This window comes from Eubalaena glacialis, chromosome 4, assembly GCF_028564815.1.
Source record: "Eubalaena glacialis isolate mEubGla1 chromosome 4, mEubGla1.1.hap2.+ XY, whole genome shotgun sequence".
NCBI classification, from domain to species: Eukaryota; Metazoa; Chordata; class Mammalia; order Artiodactyla; family Balaenidae; genus Eubalaena; species Eubalaena glacialis.
The window spans coordinates 83,704,339-83,727,606 of NC_083719.1; the positions used below are offsets into that span (position 1 = coordinate 83,704,339).

The window sequence follows — 23,268 nt, forward strand, 5'->3', positions numbered from 1 at the left end:
AGAGCTCTTTCATGGTTGTTGTCTTCCTTTGTCCTCCCAGAATCCCTTTGAGGTAAAGAGGACAACAATAGGTTTTATTGTTCTCCTTTAAATGCTTGTAATCAGAGTGAGTGGTGGAAAATTCTGTGTCAGAGCAAGCTTGGACATGATACATAGACTTGAATTAGCTTGCTTCAAGAGCAAATTCAAGAATGTTTCTTGACCACTAGTGAATCCACAGTTATAGGATACTCAGGTCTACTGCTATTACTAAATCTAAAGGGATTTGAAAAATCTATCTCTTTCCTCCTTTCAATTAAATTATAGTTTCATCAAAATACAGTCTAATTGTATTCTAGGTAACAGGGGCTACTCTTCATTGCGGTGCATGGGCTTCTCATTGCGGTGGCTTCTCTGGTTGTGGAGCACAGGCTCTAGGCACACGGGCTTCAATAGTTGTGGCGTACGGGCTTAGTTGCTCCACGGCATGTGGGATCTTCCTGGACTAGGGATCGAACCCATGTCCCCTGCATTGGCAGGTGGATTCTTAACCACTGCGCCACCAGGGAAGTCCTCCCACTGCAATTCTGAACAAATGGTTAAAGCACACATATTTAAAATCTCTAAATATTCCTACAATTTCAATGGCATTAGATAAGCAAAAAAATTGAAAGTGTATGGAAATGTTTTGCCAAAGAGTAAGTGCTTTTTGTTTGTTTATGCCTCATTAATTGAAAGCATTGTTTTATTGTGAAAAATCCAGTTACACCTTTATACTTAGGCTGACGAAATTAAGTAGAAACTAGCCTTTTTCCATTGAAAGAGACAGTGTATATGCCAAGGTCAGGGAGCAGTGGAGGTTTAGTGATATTTTAGCTATGAAAACTGCCTTTAAATACCAACAACAAAAATAAGTGATGCTGCGTTTTACCACTGTCTTACTATTTAGAGTTAAACGTTTAGTTATTTTCCTAAGAGAGATAAGTATTGAATACATTATTTTAAACTTTTATTGATTGTTAAAAAGTGTTTATTCCTGCTTTCTGCTTTCTTTTGGCATATGACATAGAAAGAAAGTGCCAAATTGTGGATGTTTTGGCTGGCTTTCAGTTGAATTTTTAAAGTTCTACCTCATCTAGTCCTATTTTTGTCCTATAATTACTGTTTGAGTCCTTAAACACAGTGTCATACCTAGAAGTATTGAAGCTGAGTCATAAATTTCAGGTTGAATAGTCTGAAAATGGCTTTCAGATAATGTAACTTTAATAAAAAATGAAAAACTATCCATTGATTCCACAATACAAACTTCAGAGAGTAAGAGTCAACATAATCTTATTCACTTGTACAGATGGACAGAGTCCAGAAGAGCAAGCAGTGATTCTGTGATTCTGGTGTTTTGCGTGTCCTGAGTGCTTGTCAGAACATGGGGTGGGAAAGGGACTCGTTGCAGGAGAGGTTTCTATCTTTCATGAAAGCAGCCTTGGTGAAAGTCTGTGAGGCACCAGTCCCTCACTGCTCCCAGTATATATCCTCTGCCAACGTACTGCCCTTAGTCGCCCCTTACCTGGAGTTCCTGCCGCAAGATCAAATACAAATCTCAGCTGCTTCATGGAGCCTTTTGAAATCATCCTAACCCTCATGGATCTTCCCTTCTCTCAACGTGTGTTGCTTATTACTTCTGACACACAGCATTCAGTGTATACTCCCCTGGTTATTAGTTTTCTCTTTAATTATGTTATTCATGGATGGTTCAGTCGTGTATTTCTTGTCTCTCATCCAGAAGGCCAACAAAATGCTTTTCTTAGAAAGACATTATGTTAGGAGTCAACGAAACACTGGACTGATAGACAGGAGACATGTTACCCCTGGTTCTGCTCTGAATTTGGAGAAGGAACTTTGAGCAGAGCATTTAACCTACCTTTGTTTCTTTCCTCAGCTATTAAATGAGGAAACTGAACTAGATAATCTCCAGATAATCCACTTTAAAATTGTATTTCTGGGACTTCAGGTTCAATGTGGCAGATTGGGTACATGATTTCATCTCTTGACCTCCCCAAATCCCTCTAAAAAGGATGGTAAAAGAATTTTAAAAGTTATAAACTTGCAAAGATAAAGGAGAGATTCCACAGCGAGTAAGAGATTAATATATCTTCGGAAAGCGGAAAGTAGAGGACTGATAACAGACTTAGTACAGCAGGAGCTGTTTCATATAAGTGCCCTAGAGAGGAAAGACCCATGAGAATCAAGCTGTTCGGCTTCAAAAACCACATGGAAGCTTCAAGCCTTGGTGATACCAGTGCCATGGAAAGTAGGGATGCTGTGTGGCGCTAAAATCGGGGGATAATGTGGGAGTCTCCTCTGGCCCCCTCTCCCTGCCCTGCTCCCTGAACGTGAGCAGCATACTTCACCCTTTCAGAATATGGGTGACTCTTCTCTAGAGAACTGAAAACCCCCAGGTTGATGGGGGACTTAGGGAAATGTCTAACTTGAAAGAGAGAATTAAAAAAAAAAAAGAAAAAAAGGAACTCAGCTGGAACAAACAGTGTAGAAAGGAAGAGAAAATAGAAAAAGTTGAAACTAGAAAGTAGAAAAAGTTCTTTAAAAAAAACAGATTATTGAAGAAAAGAAATTATCAAAGAAATATTTAAGAATATTTATCAATATAGTAGTTCATAAGTCTTTAGATTAAAATGACCTAGCAAGTTGAATGAGCAGTGCCCAGGAGAATGAATGAGAAAAGACTCATATTAGGGAACATCAGTAAAAATTCAGAACAGAAAGCTAAAGAGAAATATTTTAAAGCTTCCAGACTGGGGAGGTATTGAGAGATTAGTAATAAAGTATGAAAAATCAGAATGGTACCTGAATTCTCAACAACAGGATTATAAGAAAGAAGATAGAGGAGTGATACCTTTTAAATTCTTAGAAGTGATTTTCATCTTGTAAATCTATATTCAGCCAAACACAATGAAGGATGATGCTAAAATAAAGATATTCCACACATGGTTCGGGAACCATGCTCTAGTTCCTGAACTCCATAAAAATAAAAAGGTATACAAGAAAGTTAACAATCATAGGACAGTTACTTGGTTCAGTGGGAAACAGTGTTTATATAGCTTTAACAATTTAAATATTGATTTTACTAAAAATTTTGGTATGTATTTTGGAAAGCTGGTGGGATTGGAAACGGGGCTGTAAGAGACTTAGTCCTCATCTACGAAAGTAGGAAGTCAGTAGATAATGAATAGATCTGTGAATTGGTAAATGAGAACATCAACACATTTGGAAAAATGAAGGTAAATACCAGAATAGTCTGCTAAAAGAGTGCCAAAGTGTTATATGTGATGAGTAGGACTTGTGGTAGTTGGGCAAAGACTGCTGTTTTCATTGTAGGATCTTAGCACTATTTGACTTTTAACTATGTGTACATACTACAGTACTTTGATTTAAAAATTCTTTTTAAAAAGTTTATTTGCTTTTTCTGAAACTTTATGTATATCCAACTTTGGTATGTATAGTTTCTCTTAAACTTTACTGTGAGACCCTGGAGAACTGGGTGATGTATTTCTTTGCATCCCTTGCTCCCATGCATTTGCTTAATATTTATTAATTATGTCATGTTGGAACAGGTAGGATGATGCTCCACTCTCACTGGATTTAAAAAAAAAAAAGAAAAAAGAGCTTTTTTTCTAAGTGGAGATGAATATGAGGCTTTCACAAACATAATGCCTTGGGTAGGTGTAGGCATGGGAGTGTATATTGAAATTCACAACCTTTTTTCTCTGTAACTCGTATAAACTTCATAACCCTCCATCCCGCTGAGTAGCTGGGAAGTAATTAAATTTGCCCATTAGAGTTATCTAGTTCTTCTGCTTTAACATGGTCTTTTCATGTACATCTTTGCACAGTTTCTAAATTCAAGTCCCTGTGAGGGGGACTGTTCCTTCTTTTGCCTTCTGCCTTCCTCAGGGAGTGTTTGGATTCAGGCTGATGGAAGTAGTCTCTCTCTGAACATCACCAGTCACTGAGTAGAAGACACACGGGTAACATAGAAGGAAACAGGAAAACTGAGCGTGGTGAACTAGCAGTGGCTTTTGAAACGTCAGCTTGGATGGACACAATTCACTTCTGTCCCCCTTTCATTGGTTAAAGGAAGTCACATGGCCGTTGGGTGCACAGTACTCCTGTGCCACCCAGCTGTGGGCGATTGAGGTGTGTCTCTGTCACAGCAGATACAGTGCCCTACACAAATCATACTCTTGGGAAATTTTGATAGGAAGAATAGAGAAAAAAGAAATGTACGGGTAGAAAGAAAAGCAGGAGTAACCATTGACTACCATTAGGTCTCAGATTCAAATAAATTAATTTGTGGGGAAAATGTGAGGGGACAGGAGACTCAAAATATCGGGTTTCATTTGGGGGAAAGCAAAAAGCAGAATAATGTACTGATTGGATTGGTGTGGAGCAATAGGAATGTAGGATTGAGAGAAACTGAAACTGTATGTGTGGGGAGAATTCTGCTCAGTAATCAGATGCCCTCTCCAATTAGTTTAGGAAATACTGTTTTATGTACATAAAAGTGTGATTGCTTCTCCTTAGAATTTTTCTATAATTTTATTAATGTTGACTTTCTCATTAGGAGAAAAATTCAGGTTTCAGAAGTGAGTAAAATGCTTAGGTTGTGTGCATATGTATTTTGATTATGTATTGGAACACATTGCATAATTAAACTAAAATATTTTAATGATATCTCATTTGCTATATACCTTGGAGGATAATTGTAACTCAGTGAAGAATTTCCCCTCTAGTGTGTTGTGTTTTTACATAACAAAGGCTGCCTTAATGAACCTTTATCTCATTATAATGTAATACTGATAGTGATTTAAATATCAAAATGAAAGGGAAATTTTATCACAGTTTTATTCTCTTTTTGGCAAATTAATACTGCTTAATCCATTTATTTTTCTGATTTGAAAATTAGCATTTGGTTAAGATAAAACTTACTGATAAAAGATGTTGACCTCTTTGGTAGCAAGAAAATTTTTGATATTTTATAAAAAGAGAAGGAGATAATTACAAAGTTTCAGGAACAAGAAATAAAGTAGGCCATCTTAAAATGTTAATTCAGCTAAATCAGAATGAAATGGTTAATAGTATTTTTTAAAATATCTTAAAACAAATCTGTGGCCTAGTTAAAACAAAGACAGCATATGTTAGTGCTATATTATTATTTATGGAGGAAGAAGTTTTACCTTATTTTTTTAACCTTAACTTAATTGATCAAATAATTTAAAGCATATTTTTCTATTATGTTTGAATAACTCCACTCATATTTAACAATATCATTCTTTCATCTCTGCCATTCAACTTATCTTTTCTTTAATCATTGATGAAGAAATCATGAAATAGAATACAATTTCCACCATGCCAAAAGAGCAGTAATCAGTACAGTATTTTGCTAGATGTAAGCCAGGGTGACCAATCTAGAAGCTGCCTTCCCAGTTGGTATCCATCCCTGAATCAATGAAGCAGTCATCTGCCAGCCACTATGATAGTGGAAATCACCAGCCGGTCAAGCATGGGCCGTTAATTTTGAATGCATTGATGGAGACATAAATTTCCCTGAAAATCATATTGAAAGATAAAATGGCCAGCTTCTTTTAAGGATATTCTGATATACCTCGGGGCTGTTATAGGAACCACTCTTTATTTTATAGTTTTATTTTGTTAAAGGAATTTTAAAAGGTTTGATGTTGACCTTGATGTATTTTTAAGTAACAATAAATAATCACTACTAAATCTACACCTTTTGTACTTTTATGAATAGTATATTTAAAGGCTTAAGTCCTGTTTTTCTGTTTGGTTTCTATTTTTACCAAATCTTTAGGAATATGTCATTTCAAAAGAGGTAACAGTCTTTTGGTGGAATTACTGGACTGAAAGTACATTGTTTGCTTTATCAATAGAATTTTACACATTGCCATGAGTTACTTGTATAATGATCCAAGTTTTGGTATCTGCATGACTTCTTCACTGTTTGAGAGATTTAGTCTTAGGATAATAGAAATTCATCATAATGGGAAGCAAAACTTTTAAAAAGTAAAATTAATGCATATATACTGACTTTAAAAATTCCATTTCAAAAACTAAAAAAAATGTTTTTCAAAAGAATCATCTTCCAATAAGGTAATTCACATAATTCCTCTATTTAGGAATAAATATTAAATTCAGTAGGATCAAGTAAAGAGTAGTAAAACTGATTACTCATTTAGCAGTTAGTACTTGTGTAGTACTTAGTAGTCATATAGCACATTTCATCTTTAAAATGCTTTAGCAACAATAAGTTACATTTCTTGTCAATACTACTATAAAGAGGTAGGCAAGTATTACTAATAAGAATCCGTTTGTCTTATTTAAATCCCAAACACCTAGTTGGGTCTACCATTTTATATTTGTTTGTTCTAAGAAAATGTCTAACTGCTTTTGGAATATGAATGCGTGTTATTTACCTCCACTGCTAATTTCTTTGGGCTGTTGGTTCTACAAATCTGCCTCTATATAGTTTCCTTAAGTCGTGCAACACAAACTTGAGCCATGACATAAAATACCTGTCAGTGCCGGTACCCAGTAAATATTTCCTAATAATCTTGACGTAACAGTGGTAATTCCCTTGAAACATAAATTGTTATTCCTGATTAGTGGCACATATTTCAAATGATATAGGTTAAGATTTTAGTTCTATTTTTGCTGAATGACAGAATTACTGTTTTTTTGTTTTTTATTGTATTTTTTTAACATCGTTATTGGAGTATAATTGCTTTACATTGTTGTGTTAGTTTCTTCTGTATAACAAAGTGAGTCAGCTATACATATACATATATCCCCATATCCCCTCCCTCTTGCGTCTCCCTCCCACCCTCCCTATCCCACCCCTCTAGGTGGTCACAAAGCACCGAGCTGGTCTCCCTGTGCTATGCGGTTGCTTCCCACTAGCTATCTATTTTATATTTGGTTGTGTATATATGTCCATGCCACTCTCTCACTTTGTCCCAGCTTACCCTTCCCCCCCCCACCCCGTGTCCTAAATTCCATTCTTTATGTCTGCGTCTTTATTCCTGTCCTGCCCCTAGGTTCTTCAGAACCATTTTTCTTTTTCTTTTTAGATTCCATATATATGTGTTAGCATACGGTATTTGTTTTTCTCTTTCTGACTTACTTCACGCTGTATGACAGACTCTAGGTCCATTCACCTCACTACAAATGACTCAGTTTCGTTTCTTTTTATGGCTGAGTAATATTCCATTGTATATATGTGCCACATCTTCTTTATCCATTCATCTGTTGATGGACACTTAGGTTGTTTCCATGACCGGGCTATTGTAAATAGTGCTGCAATGAATATTGTGGTACATGACTCTTTTTGAATTATGGTTTTCTCAGGGTATATGCCCAGTAGTGGGATTGCTGGGTCATATGGGAGTTCTATTTTTAGTTTTTTAAGGAACCTCCATACTGTTCTCCATAGTGGTTGTATCAATTTACATTCCCACCAACAGTGCAAGAGGGTTCCCTTTTCTCCACACCCTCTCCAGCATTTATTGTTTGTAGACTTTTTGATGATGGCCATTCTGACCGGTGTGAGGTGATACCTCATTGTAGTTCTGATTTGCATTTCTCTAATGATGAGTGATGTTGAGCATCCTTTCTTGTGTTTGTTGGCAATCTGTATATATTCTTTGGAGAAATGTCTATTTAGGTCTTCTGCCCATTTTTGGATTGAGTTGTTTGCTTTTTTGATATTGAGCTGCATGAGCTGCTTGTATATTTTGGAGACTAATCCTTTGTCAGTTGCTTCATTTGCAAATATTTTCTCCCATTCTAAGGGTTGTCTTTTCATCTTGTTTATGGTTTCCTTTGCTGTGCAAATGCTTTTAAGTGTCATTAGGTCCCATTTGTTTATTTTTGTTTTTATTTCCATTTCTCTAGGAGGTGGGTCAAAAAAGATCTTGCTGTGATTTATGTCAAGAGTGTTCTGCCTATGTTTTCCTCTAAGAGTTTGATAGTGTCTGGCCTTACATTTAGGTCTTTAATCCATTTTGAGTTTATTTTTGTGTATGGTGTTAGGGAGTGTTCTAATTTCATTCTTTTACATGTAGCTGTCCAGTTTTCCCAGCACCACTTATTGAAGAGACTGTCTTTTCTCCATTGTATATCCTTGCCTCCATTGTCATAGATTAGTTGACCATAGGTGGCTTGGGTTTATCTCTGGGCTTTCTATCCTGTTCCATTGATCTATATTTCTGTTTTTGTGCCAGTATCATACTGTCTCGATTACTGTAGCTTTGTAGCATAGTCTAAAGTCCGGGAGCCTGATTCCTCCAGCTCCGTTTTTCTTTCCCAAGGTTGCTTTGGCTATTCAGGATCTTTTGTGTTTCCATACAAATTGTGAAATTTTTTGTTCTAGTTCTGTGAAAAATGCCATTGGTAGTTTGATAGGGATTGCGTTGAATCTGTAGATTGCTTTGGGTAGTATAGTCATTTTCACAATGTGGATTCTTCCAATCCAAGAACATGGTATATCTCTCCATCTGTTGGTATCATCTTTAATTTCTTTCATCAGTGTCTTATAGTTTTCTGCATACAGGTCTTTTGTCTCCTTAGGTAGGTTTGTTCCTAGGTATTTGATTCTTTTTGTTGCAGTGGTAAATGGGAGTGTTTCCATAATTTCTCTTTCAGATTTTTCATCATTAGTGTATAGGAATGCAAGAGATTTCTGTGCATTAATTTTGTGTCCCGCTACTCTACCAAATTCATTGATTATTTCTAGTAGTTTTCTGGTGGCATCTTTAGAATTCTCTACATATAGTATCATGTCATCTGTAAACAGTGACAGTTTTACTTCTTTTTTTCCGATTTGGATTCCTTTTGTTTCTTTTTCTTCTCTGATTGCTGTGGCTAAAACTTCCAAAACTATGTTGAATAATAGTGGTGAGAGTGGGCAACCTTGTCTTGTTCCTGATCTTAGAGGAAATGGTTTCAGTTTTTCACCATTGAGAATGATGTTGGCTGTGGGTTTGTCATATATGGCCTTTATTATGTTGAGGTAAATTCCCTCTATGCCTACTTTCTGGAGGGATTTTATCATAAATGGGTGTTGAATTTTGTCAAAAGCTTTTTCTACATCTATTGAGGTTATCATATGGTTTTTATCCTTCAATTTGTTAATATGGTGTATCACATTAATTGATTTGCGTATATTGAAGAATCCTTGCATTCCTGGGATAAACCCCACTTGATCATGGTGTATGATCCGTTTAATGTGCTGTTGGATTCTGTTTGCTAGTATTTTGTTGAGGATTTTTGCATCTATGTTCATCAGTGATATTGGCCTGTAGTTTTCTTTTTCTGTGAGGTCTTTGTCTGGTTTTGGTATCAGGGTGATGGTGGCCTCATAGAATGAGTTTGGGAGTGTTCCTCTCTCTGCTATATTTTGGAAGAGTTTGAGAAGGATAGGTGTTAGCTCTTCTCTAAATGTTTGATAGAAGTCGCCCGTGAAGCCATCTGGTCTTGGGCTTTTGTTTGTTGGAAGATTTTTAATCACAGTTTCAATTTCAGTGCTTGTGATTGGTCTGTTTATATTTTCTATTTCTTCCTGGTTCAGTCTTGGAAGGTTGTGCTTTTCTAAGAATTTGTCCATTTCTTCCATGTTGTCCATTTTATTGGCATATAGTTGCTTGTAGTAATCTCTCATGATCCTTTGTATCATGTATAGAATTACTGTTTTTGCTCTTACTTTTAATGTTAGAAAGAGTGTTTAAATTTGGGGGTTTCAATGCTTTTTTCCCCCTAACTCTTCGATGATAATTGTTTTTAAAAATTCTACTTTTTTTAATGATAAAACTCAAGGTTAGGTCATATAACTTCAGTAATGGAGATAGAAGGTGAGCAAGATCTACTGGGCATGCTTGGACCTCACTTCCTTGGAGTGATATGACGTGGACGGCATCCAGTGTGTTCTCTCACACCCAGACGATCATGGCCCTCATCTTTTTTTCAGCTCTTATTTCATTTCCAGGGTGTAGTGCACATCACTGTGGGAAACCTTGTAAAGAAGATTAAAAACTGAGGAAGGGAAAGCCAGTCTGTAAGCACCTTGTTAAAATAAACCACTTCTTCCTAAGCTCAAGACAGCAAGAAACAGTTTAATAACTATGAAATAAATTCACCACCTGTTTGTGCAGCAGTATCAGAGACTTCTAGCAAACATAAGAATGCTTTGATCCTTTTGAGCCAGAAGAAAATTATGAAGCTCTGAATTGATAGTTCATGGGGAGTTTGGGGACACTGATCAAAGAAAACTGTTATTATTATAGATGAGAAGTTAAAATATTTGAATATAAGCTACTCAGTACATCGTACTTCTTTCAATGCTGAATTGCATATTTAAAAATTCAAATAGTCTTGTTATGATTAAGCTGTATTTTAGTATAGCTTGTATACCCCAAAATAAAAAACATTAAAATGTTTTTAAGCAACTGTGTTTCTTTTGTTAATGGCTTTCAAATTATATAGTTGAGATGGATTGAGGGGGCAGTGTATAGTGTATATTTTATAGAAGCCCTCTAGGTTACTGTAAACTCAGTTGAACAGAATTATATAAATGAGAGAATGTTTTAACATTCTTTCATGATCTTTAGGAAAATTTCCCATAAGTTTTTCAATTATACAATAACATTATATGATTGTAGATTCCACTTTAAGTACTATAATTATACAGCTGAGAGGCTTAAAGACAAGGATACCAAAACTTTTATTATAGCAAAGGGTATGTTTATGGGCATTTTACTGTAAGTATTTGAACATTTGAAATGGAAAACATAAGAATCACTTGAAAATTTGATTCTGCTATGGGAGAAAATGCTTCTATGTGAACAACACACGACACAAAAGATAAAGTTCAGTGTAATTTTGGAGTGAAAATCTAGACATTTCCTGTAGATTTTACTTATCAAGAAAGAGGATATTTATTTTGTAACTGCATGTTCTGGATCTGAGCCACGTTCATGTGTAGTTAATAACTCCTGCCTCTGAAGTCATAGGGAGGCATTTAACAAAATATGTATTGAAATGCTTCGGGAATAACTCTGCCTAAGGATGTGGAAGTATAAACAGGAAAAAAAAATCCCTACAAAAGAGGACATCTCATTAAAAAATATGTTGATTAGTTGCAAGAAAGACGGAAGGAAAGGCAGATCCCCGCCTTGTGACCACATCCATCCAAGCCCAGTGCCTGGCACTGAATATTTGCTCTTAAGTGTGGCACCCTTCCATCCTTCATTCTATAACAACTTCCTCTTGAAAATAGCAGAAAATAATAATGCACAGACCCACAAAGGAAGCATTACAAAGGTAATGGAAAGATCTTTCAGTACTTAAATCAGCCAGTGATTCATACTTCATTAAAAAAAAAAACAAACAGACTTTTGAAATTTAGTCAAGTCTTGGATATTAGTTTCAAACCAGTTCCTCAAAAACTTCACTGAAGAGGAAGAAGAGAGTTTATTAATTTTTGAATTGGCATATTATAGAGATAGCCTATAAGTTCAGGCCCTCATCTCTGACTTGCTCCATGAGTTAGGACAGAAATCCCCACCTTGCTAAATGACTGCAGGACCAGGCTCGTGGCCTGCGCCCCCAACTCAACAAGAATATTTAAAGGAGAAGGCAGCTATAGCTGCAGAAGTGTTTTGTGCTCTACTTATGAAACTGAATTCTTTGTCACGTTTATAAATTAAAAAAGATACTGGTGGGTAAATGAGTCACATGCAAAGGAGCCGTTCTACCTCTCTGACATCATCAGTAACTTAATGCTCTCCTGTGCAGTGCACTAGTCTCTTGAGAACTTGCAGTGCATCCTTAGAACGAGAGGATGTGTGCTGATTGGAACACAGGGATCTGTTTTATCTTACATTAAAATATGCTAGCACTGAATTTAGATTCATGTGTTATGAAGTAACATTTGAATTAGTCAAAGTTGAGAAACTTAATTAAGAATAATGTCTCTTGTTTTTTCCCCCACAGAAATATTTACAGGACTGAGCAATTTGTTGACTAATGGACATATTTAAAGGCCATCTGGTACGGATCATGGCAACCAAAAAAATAAATAAATAAAATGTGTTACCGTTGGCAAGTTCTTATTGCAGTAGAATCATATGCTGAATGGTACCCCTGAGATTGTTTAACATTATATATCCTAATAGGTACCCAGCCAATTTTGACTTACAAGGGAAGAATACTTCAAATTGACTACCTGTTAGACGAGATGAATCCCAAACAAACCCACGTGCAGAAAATGCCATTCAATTTCGTGTGCCTTGCTAAAAGAGAGCCTTAAAAAATAAAGAAAGGAAGGAAAGGAAAGGAAAGGAAAGAAGAGAAAAGGAAAGAGAAGAAGTAGCAACTTAGTATATCTGAGTGTGGCAAACGCTATGCTATGTGTGGGGTGAAGTTTACCTTCTTACATAAAGAAAGGGTGCACCTCTGGGGTCACAACACAAATGACTTTAGGGTATAGCTAGTAATGTTAATGAGAAAAACTGGCCAGATGTAAAAAACGACAACTAAACAATTGGGCAGACAAAACTGCACCTCAGTGTTGAGTGTCAGTTAAAACAAGTACCCTTGGCCTCAGGATCTGGGAATACATAGGGAGCAGAGGGGACTAATTGTTCCCATGTGGAGATATGGGTCCAGTGATGCCAGATTTTTTACAACTCTTCAAGAGACACTTTTTATGTGAAATCTTTTCCTTTTGAAATGTTTACTCAGAATTCAAATTCAAGGGAAGAGTTAGGAAAAATTCTTGCAAGCCAAACAAAATCTACTTTGGGGACTAGATTTAGACCCTTGTCATAGATCTTCAATTTGTTCTTTCTGAGTTAGCTAAATGAGTTATGTTTGTAAGGTTGTAGAGGAAATGTTAATGCTTCCTAATATATGAATGAAAAAAGAGACTAGGTTACATTTATTGCTGAGTAGGTGAGGGCTTTAACTGTGACATCAGATTGCCTGTGTTTATATTTTGGCTGTGTTCCGTAGGCAAGTTACCAATACTCTGTGTGTCCAGTTTTCACTTCAGTAAAGTGGGAACGATAATGGTACAAACTTCATAGAGTTGCTGTAAGGATTCAGATGAACTAATCTATATATAGTGCTTATTAGTACAGTGCCTGGCATATAGTAATTGCTCGATAACATTGGCTGTTGTTACTTCACAATAAAATGATATTCAGAGGATTTGCTTTTTGTTGAGCTTGAAGAAAACATCCCCTAAGAATGTAGAGAATTTGTTTTATGTTGAGGAATATGCTTTAAGAGGATAGATTCTGGAGGCTGCAAGCCAGGATTTAAATCCCTACTCTACTGTTGTGTAACCAGAGCAAGTTAATTAATTTTCCTAAGCTTTAGATCTGTTATCTATAAAATGGGAATAATAACTGGTACTTAAAAATCATAAGAATTCAGTGAGATAATAACGCATAAGGTCAACACCTGGCGTATAAGTCGATAAGTGTTACTTGCTGTTATGAATATTCTTTTCCCATTCTTTAGAAGTTCCATATTTGCAAGCACTTTTTTTTTTTTTTTTAAAGACTTTCTTTCTTTATGGCTGTGTTGGGTCTTCGTTTCTGTGCGAGGGCTTTCTCTAGTTGCGGCAAGTGGGGGCCACTCTTCATCGCAGTGCGCGGGCCTCTGACTATCGCGGCCTCTCTTGTTGCGGAGCACAGGCTCCAGACGCGGAGGCTCAGTAATTGTGGCTCACGGGCCCAGTTGCTCCACGGCATGTGGGATCTTCCCAGACCAGGGCTCGAACCCGTGTCCCCTGCATTGGCAGGCAGACTCTCAACCACTGCGCCACCAGGGAAGCCCTGCAAGCACTTTTTACTCATTTATTTATTTATTTATTTTTAACGTGGAATCTTTTTTTTTTAATTTTATTTATTTTTTTGGTTGCGTTGGGTCTTTGTTGCTGCGCGTGGGCTTTCTCTAGTTGTGGCGAGCAGGGGCTACTCTTCATTGCGGTGCGCGGGCTTCTCATTGCGGTGTTTCTCTTGTTGTGGAGCACAGGCTCTAGGTGCGTGGGCTTCAGTAGTTGTGGCACGTGAGATCAGTAGTTGTGGCGAGTGGGCTCTAGAGCACAGGCTCAGTAGTTGTGGCGCACGGGCTTAGTTGCTCCGTGGCATGTGGGATCTTCCCGGACCAGGGCTCGAACCTGTGCCCCCTGCCTTGGCAGGCGGATTCTCAACCACTGCGCCACCAGGGAAGTCCCCGAAAGCACTTTTAAAAATCAGTCTATAGAGGCTTCCCTGGTGGCGCAGCTTGCCAATGCAGGGGACATAGGTTCGAGCCCTGGTCTGGGAAGATCCCACATGCCACGGAGCAACTAAGTCTGTGCACCACAACTACTGAGCCTGCGCTCTAGAGCCCACGAGCCACAGCTACTGAAGCCCGCATGCAGCAACGAAGACCCAACGCAGCCAAAAAAATAAATAATATAAATAAAAATAAATTTATAAACCAAAAAAAATCCATTTATATCTCATTATATGTATTTGAAGGAATTATATCACCTAAAAAATTGAAGTATAATTGATTTACAATGATTCAGGTGTAATTATATCATTTTATTTAAATTAAGCTTTATCCTAATGAACCATATTACAACAGCAGTTTTCAACAAGGGCGATTTTTGATTTGACCTTCTAGAAGATATTTGGCAATGTCTGGAGACATTTTTGGTTGTCACACTGCAGGGAGTGCAACTGGAATCTAGTGGGTAGAGTCCACAGATGCTGCTAGACATCTTGTGATGAACAAGACAGTCTCTGCAACAGAGAATTATTCAGCTCAAAATGTTGCTAGTGCTGAGCTTGAGGAACTCTGCAGTACAGCTATAACTACCATAAAATTTAGTTTGTAAAGTTCTTGACAAGGAAAAGAAGGAGAGTTAGTTATATGTCAAAACACAACCTAAACTCAGATAGAAATTAACACATAAATTGAAATCTGTGGAATCACATTCAGTATTTTAAATATAAATATGTATGTGTATAAATATCCCTATTTTCTTCTGGTTACAAAAGTAATATAAGCTTGTGAAAGTTAAAAGACTGCAAAAGCATATAAATGGACAGTGAACATCCCCCTCTCTGTTGTTTTTTTTTTTAATCTATTCCCATTGAAGACCATTGGAAATCTAATTGAGTTATATTACTTCAGAATTTTAAATACATGTGTATACTGTTCTATAATTTGATTTTTTAAAGTTAATGTCTTTCTTTTCTGTTCCTGAAAAACTCAGTCCTAGAGCTGCTATGTGGGGCAGAGCAAGGTAGGCGTTCAGGACGGGTGGCCTGGCATGTGATGTCATGGCCCAAGCAGGGTGAGGAGGGCATCCATGTGTGTAGGCAGCCCAGTGTAAGGTGTCAGCAAAGGCCAAGTGGAATGAAAAACACAAAAAGCAAGGCCTGGTGGAGGATTTTGAGCCCAGAGGAGAGAGGACACAAAAAGCAAGGAAGTGCTCAAAGGATGATGGGACATGTCAAAAGGACACAAAAGCTAGCTTAAAGGAGTCACAACTGAGATAATTTGAGCATCAAAGTAAGTGAAGTAAATAAAGTTAGTAACAGATTAAAACCCACTGAATAAAATAAGAAACTTTGCGTCCATTATGGTATAATAAATAAATGAATAAAATGAAAGTTTGATGAGAAATGGAATATTTATAAGTCAATAAATAACCTCTCCACCAAAAAATATTAATTAAAAAGGGAAAAATGGTAACTTTACTGTGGAAAAGCCTGGAAGATGTCACCTTAATTATATGATCAAAGTTAACATCATCAGTAGTGGCACAAATCAAAATTGCAAGCCACCTAATAAGATGCTGTGGTAGCCGGCTTCTCATCTCCTAGTATTCATGCCCTGGGGTAGTCTTCATCCATGCTGAGTTTGGCCGACTTGTGTAATGGATAGCATATTATAGAAGTGATGGTATGTGACTTCTGATGCTTAGTCCCCAAAAATATTGCTTACTTTGGGAGAAGCCAGCTGCCATGTTGTAAAGACATTCAAGCAGCCCTAGAGAGAGGGCCACATAGTGAGGAGATGTTGTTTTTGCCAATAGCCAGCACTAACTTGCCAGCCTTGTGAGTGAGCCATCATGCAAGCAAATTCTCGAGCCCCAGTCAAGCCTTCAGATGACTGCAGCCTTTGCCAACATCTTGCTTGAAACCTCATGAGAGAATCACCCAGCTAAGCTACTTCTTTACCCGATGCACAGAAACTATGCAAGAGAATGTTTATTGTTTTCAACTATTAAGTTTTGGAGTAATTTGATATGCAGCTATGGGCAACTAATACAGATGCAGTGAAAAGAACACAGCGTTACTTCTGTGATATTCCTGCCAGAGATGCACAACCTGAATCTAGTCCTAATAAGCAGAAAACAAACACTAATTGAGAGGCATTCTGCAAAATAACTGGCCTGCAATCTTCAATAGAGTCAAGGGCATAAAAGTTAAAGACAGAAACTGTCCTGGAGTGAAGGAGACTAAATAGAGACGTGACAACTTTACATGCAATTGTCCATTCTGAACTTGATTCTTTTGCTATAAGGGATACTATTGGGACAGCTGGCAAAGTTTGGAGACTGAGGATTAGATGATAGTAATGTGTCAATGTGAATATTTTTATTTTGATGATTGTATTGTGGTTATATAGTAGATATACTTTAGGAATTACACACTAAAGAATTCAGGGGTGATGAGACATCAGGTCAGCAATTGGTTACTCTCAAATGGTTAAAGAAAAAAAAGTTTTTTGTACTGTACTTGCAACATTTCTACAAGTTTGAGATTGTTTAAACATTTTTTAAAATTACATAAAAAGAAAACAATGTGTCATGGAATATGACCTCGCCTATAAAAATAGACCCACCTATCCTTTTTTAAGGGATGTATAGTACCACCCCCCAAATTTTACCAATCTCTTATTGATGGCATTTAAATTGATTCCAATTCTTTGCTATTATGAACATCCAGTTATATGTTATTATAAACAATGTTAGTAAATATCCTCATAAACATGTTTGTGCCCTTGTTCTGTTTTTGCCCAAGAACAAATTCCTAGACTTGAATTTCTAAGTAAATGGATATGCATTCTTTAATCAGTTTAATCATAAGTCATTGTAGGAAACCACATAAAATCTCCTTGAAAGAAAATGAAATCAATAATTTGGTCATTATTTTCATTTGTTTTTTCCCCCACTAGAAAGTAATCTCTATAAGAGTGGAAACTTTATCTGTCTTGATTATCACCATTCCCAGCATTAAGATAGTCCTAGGCATTCAGTAAATATTTGTTACAGCAACAGTAAAAGCAAACATTTATTATGTGTCTGGCGTTGTTCTAAGGATATGAATTCATTTATTCCTTGTAACAAGCCTATGAGATAGGTGGTAGGATTATTTCCATTTTGCAGATGAGAAAATTGAGGCAAAGAGAGGCTAAGTACTTGCCCAGTTTCACAGGGCTAGTCAATGGTGGAGCCAGGAGTCCAGGCAGTTTTTCTTCAGTTTACAAGCTGTCATCCTCAATGTTATAATCGTTCTTTCTTGTTGATAAATGAATCGATAAGTGAATGGCCAATATATTTATTTGATTCTTTGATCAATTACAAATTTAAACTATCTTTTTGGGTTTTTTTCTTTTTTCAAATAAAAATGGAAAAGAATGGACTGCTCACTTTGTAAAAGCCAAATGAGTTTTATGGTCCTCTGTACTAGGCTGTACTTACTACATAATAGTACTGCTCCTGGAATTAATATTTGTACAGGTATAAACTATACATCATTCTTACTAAGAATTTATAATGTATAAACAGAATATTTGCTTTGTATTACAAATAAAATAGTAAATCTGGGTCTGCAGCTTGAGTCTAGGAGGCAGAACCTTTATTACTCGTTTCTCAAACATTCTCTGCTCCCCATGTGGGCTCCCGTGCCCTGCACTTGGAATACACACTCTTTGTCTCTCACAGCGGAAACCCAACCACACTCAAGCTCTTGCTCAGAACCACCTCTTCCACTGAAGACTGCTTTACCTTTCTCTTTTTTCTTACCCTCCTCTTGAAGATTGAAATGATCTTTCCCTCCTCAAAATTCCCTGAGCCCCTTTTATAGTACTCTCACAGGAATAATACATTCTAAACATACCTTATATTACCTGTGAGAAGATGAGGAGCTCCCTTAATAGACTACATTCTCTTTTACTTTTATTCATTTTATAAAACTCCAAAATATAATACTTTGTACAAAATATGAAATTAAGTATGTTTTTTTGAATTATCTCAAGGAAATCTATGTTGAATTTTTTTATCCTAAACAAGAATACTAAGATTTGAATATTATATATATACACACATACATACACACACACATATATTCCTCAATTATCAGTCATTGTAAAATAAATGAAATGATTAGACATGATTTTTTTTCATATGATGATTTGTATTTTGTCTTTAGTTTACAAGGCATCAAGAAGCAAAAAGCATAATTAGCTTTCATTTCTATAAGACCTTTTTTGTTCTGTTCATGGCTACAAATAGCAACTTTGCTTTTACCCACAACTTCAGTTCCCTTTTCTTTTAGTGGGCGGTTCAGGGACATCAAAGGTAATAAAATCAATCAGAGGGATAAGTGGAATTTTTTTCAAAGACTAGTACTTAAGGGTGTGTTCCTGTTAGAGAATTTTAATACTAAATTTGTTTTCAAGTGTTTGTGTAATACCAAATCTCCCTGCCAACTAGAAGAAGGACTGTCCTTGAATCCTGTTCTGCATGAAATAATAAAATATAATCCCTTCTTCACATATATTTAAAGAAAAAGAAGAACTTCAGGGAATGTTAAGCATTGTCATTTTACAGGATTATATTTTGTTGTAAACAAAAGCAATAGCATAGCCTTCAGGCCAGTTGTTTCTCTTCCCCCGTAAGTTCTTTCCTTTACCCACAGGATTCAGACAAAGCTAAAGGCTTTTGTTCTGAAAGCTCACATAGCAAGCCAAAGAGAAAGTTCAAACAAATATCATCAGTCTTTTAAAAATGTCATTGCTTGTGTAAATTAACTGTGGTCCTTGGTTGCTGGTGAGCCTCAAGCATCCTTGGATAGGTTGGATATTCAATCATGTTTTATTTATATTTGGTGTAAGGTATGTTTCTTCTAGAAAGCAATGACCATGAACTCTTCTGATTTAAAGTTTAGGTCATACTTTGTTTGTTTTAGCTTAGTTTTTGTTTGATTTTTTGTTTTGTTTTGTTTAGATTAGCTTCAGTATCTTGTGATTTCCAGAGGATGATTTAGAGGCTAACTTATTATTGTGGAGCACTTCTAAAGATCTTACTGATTTTTCCTTCTTACCGTTATTCATCTGGCCAATGGATTTATTTGTGATTCACCAAATCATGTTTATAATTAGTGATTAAAATAGAACTTTAAGACATCTTTTCCTTTGAATGTATTTTTATATTGTGAATGATACATTTTAAAATAATACCTTGCTAAAATGTACATACTTGATACATAGTCTGAAATATATTCAAAACAAGAGTAAAGTCTAAACGCACATATTTTAAAATTTAGCCTAGTTGAGTCCTCTTGACAAAATGTTGAGATGTTGCATTAGTTCCGTATGGCCTGTCATTTATATTAATGTAAAGGTTTTGATCATATCCTTTGTATATAAAATTCATGTGGGAGCCAGCTGAGATTCTCCTTACTGCTTCTAATTGCATTGCATTGTAAGTCTCCAAACCTTATTCAGGAAAGAATATCTTTTGGGAGGCATGCCTAATAAGTAAGGAATTATTACTTGGTATATTAGATGCAGGATTTTTTAGTAGGTGCTTACATTTCATATATTGTGTTAGCTATAGATTTTTGATTTGTTTTAAAGTAATTCTGAGAACTTCAGCGATTACTTCTGTGGTGATCATTCTTGGCCGAGGGTATCTTTCTCCTTCGATCTATAGCTCTGTGATGCATATATGTAAACATGCCTTTGTTCTCAAAGTCTTTTTCTTTCTGATTACTGTTGTATCCAAGTGCTTTGTCTGTGCCTTAGTTTCTTTTTTTCCTTTTCTTGTGCCTTAGCCTATCATTTGTGTGAGTATCTTTGTTTACATTCAGCAGAGGTATTAAGTGCATTTTTGATAATAGAAGGGAGTGACATAGGCAGTAAGGAGAAGAAATCCCGAGCCCGGGGTGGATGTGAGGTAAAAGGGGTAAAGAAGTAGGAGAGAAAAGGAGAGAGTGGGTGTGAGGGAGGAGGAAAGAGGAAAAGGCAGAACAGGGGCTTTGGGGGTTTTTGAAATCTTGGGGGCTGGTCTTGGGGGAGGGAGATCAACAGACCAGCATTTTCACCAGGCTTGGGCTCAAGCTCGTGCAACTACTAATGTATTGAAGAACCTCAGCTGGGATTTGCTGAGCACAAACCTTGTAACGTGTTAGTCATCCATTATCTGCTTCTATTTTTGCAGGTTCTGAATGATGACTGACGCGGGTTTGTGTGATATCCCTCACAGTCCCTGTCATCCCCGAGTGATAAGGAACACTCACGTCTAGCCCCAGCACCAGGGCAGAGAGCAGCTCTGAAGGGAGGAGAGCTTCCGCTCGCGGACCCGACAAAAGTACCGCCTTCCTACGGGGTTCTGCCTGCGGCTCTTGATCCAGACACCTCGCAGCTCTCGCAGGCAGATGGTGTGTGGCCGCCGCCGGACGCCCGCCGCGCCCCGGCCATGAAGTAGCGGCTGCTGGCGGCGCCGCTGCCCGACCGCCGGCCCCAGCCCAGCGCTGCGCTGCCGGGTCCTCCCGGCGGGGCCGGAGCGGCGTGGCCATGGCTGGCTTTCGTCGCCTGCTAGTTCTCCTCCTTGTTTTTCAAAGCAGCTGTTTGGGTTTCAGAAGCCCACTTTCTGTCTTTAAGAGGTGGGTGTTTGTTTTTTGTTTTTAAACAGGCGAAATGTTGTTTGGATGGTTTCTGTTATGCTGCTGAAAAATGTAATCACTTATGAACCGGAGTGTTGGAGAAATATACATGGTTGATTAACTGCTGGAATCACTTGGAGTTTTAGCACAGTAACTTCTTGTAAAAGTCCCCCTTGCAGAAAAAGCCCACTGTTTTGTAGCCAAGCTGCACTGGCTTTCAAAACTCCACTTAGAAGTTGTGATCTCCAATACTAATCACTCCCTCTTGGGGAGATATTTCAGAAACTACAATATAGTCGTTTAGACTTGAATGCCTTCATGTTTATAACAGCCCGAAGAATAAAATATAAAGGTAGGTAACTGGTGGGGAGAAGCAGATCATGGACTGTAATAGCTCCACGAGGAAACATTGAGCTGTATACACGCGCCTCATAATTACCATGTTAAATATTTATGCACCTGTACATTTGTAATTCACATCACAATCTTCCCCCCACCCCCATAAAACTCCACCTCCTAGCAATATTACTGTTGGTTTTTTGTTGCTGACTAGTAATACTGGACATTCATAAAATAGTCACTTACTGGCTTGTAGTTAATATTTCTGCCATTAGAGGATTGACAGGCCTGTGATAATTATAATTTATTTATACTGTACTTTCATTAACTAGAAACAAATGTATATTTGACAAATTTTTATTGAATTAAGTTTTAAATGTAGGCTGCTAGGTTGCTTTGATTATATTTTGCTCTCAAGTTGGGTATATATTGCTCTTGAACTATATACAATGCAGTTCTGAGACTATTATAGAATGTTATGTGGTTATTACATCTTTTCATTGGGTCTAAATCAACAATCTTTAGTCATAGAATTCGTTTTTTTTTCCCTTTCTCACATCCAGGTAAGATACCATTATGTTCAAGGATATTGAAATTGTCTTCTTTTTTCAGGTTTAAAGAAACTACCAGATCATTTTCTAATGAATGTCTTGGTACCACCAGACCAGTAATTCCTGTTGATTCATCAGATTTTGCATTGGATATTCGCATGCCTGGGGTTACACCCAAACAGGTGAGAGGAATTCTGTATTTCATTATTCGCATGTTCTGTATACAATCTATAATTAAAGCAAAGAAACTGCATTTACAGCAGTAGTAACGTGTTTGAAAAGTAGGCATTTGCTTTCAGGACTCCTCAAATAGGGCTAGAATAATTGAATATTATAAAGAGGAGTAAAATTTTTAAGGTAAATCTTTCAGTTAAATTTCTTTCTAAAAAGTTTCCCCATATTATTTGTGTTTTGAAATGTAACCTTGAAAATTTGTTTTGAAATTCTCAGTGGAGTAATAGCCTTCGTAATGCAGCATGTAAGTGTATATTAAAATATGAAAAATTATTCTAATAAAGGGAAATGATATTGAGCAGCTGCATCTAAGAGATTAGGTTGTTTAAATACCCTTCTATCGCAGCCACAAGTTGAGAAATAAAAGCATGTGTTTACTGCCAAGAATTCGAAAAATAAAACATTCCACACTTTTAAAAGTTTAAAAAAAACTGTTCATGCAGGTGGTTGACTGTGAGTTTTCTTTAGCGTGATTTGCTTGTCATAAGAGATATATTTTGAAGTAGTAGCAGAATTCATACCACTGTGACTTACACAGCGTTTTGAGTAGAACTGGGTTGTTGCTAGGGCTTTCCCTATTTTAGGTATACACAGGAAGCTCAAACCCACTGCTGTCATGTGAGCAACGTGTTTCATTAAGCATAAAAAGGCCAGAATTAATTATGCTTTTCAGCCAGGTAGTGCAGGGATTTATGTGCGTCATTAAAAAATAGTCTTCCTCTTCTGAAGGGCTGCAGAGACAGGGGAAGACCTGGGTGTTGTAGAGCTGCAGTGGCTGATGACTCATTGTTGCAGATAACAACATTCTATTTTTCTTTTCTTTCTTCTGTTTTAAAGTACTGAGAAAATACAGGTATTCTAGGTATTGGGGAGAATTCTTTTGAAATTGACATTCGGAAGCTCTAAGAAAATACACGTGGTCTTTTTGAAGGACTGAGGATTGACAGGCATTTATTTGAATACAATACCCGTGTATGGTCTAAGTATCTATAAATAACTACTGTTGTCAAATTGGCCCTCACCTCCTCACCCCTGCCCATCCACAAATGACCAGGCAAATTACTTTTCTGTATGTTTAGTTATTAGTGTCCTGGCCTTTAATTTTATAAGGTCTTTAT

General features: G+C 36.9%; 1 protein-coding gene across 8 annotated transcripts in view; it reads left to right on the plus strand.

Annotated features, from left to right (window-relative positions):
• The window catches only part of PAM (peptidylglycine alpha-amidating monooxygenase), a 280,534-nt gene that overhangs the window by 107,877 nt on the left and 149,389 nt on the right, over positions 1–23,268 (plus strand). For all 8 annotated transcript variants that reach the window (XM_061189486.1, XM_061189489.1, XM_061189490.1 and 5 more), the window contains 2 exons: positions 20,582–21,026; positions 21,978–22,098. In XM_061189486.1, the coding sequence (XP_061045469.1) occupies positions 20,938–21,026; positions 21,978–22,098 (210 nt within the window). In that variant the 5' untranslated portion in view covers positions 20,582–20,937. The remainder of the gene's footprint in view (positions 1–20,581; positions 21,027–21,977; positions 22,099–23,268) is intronic.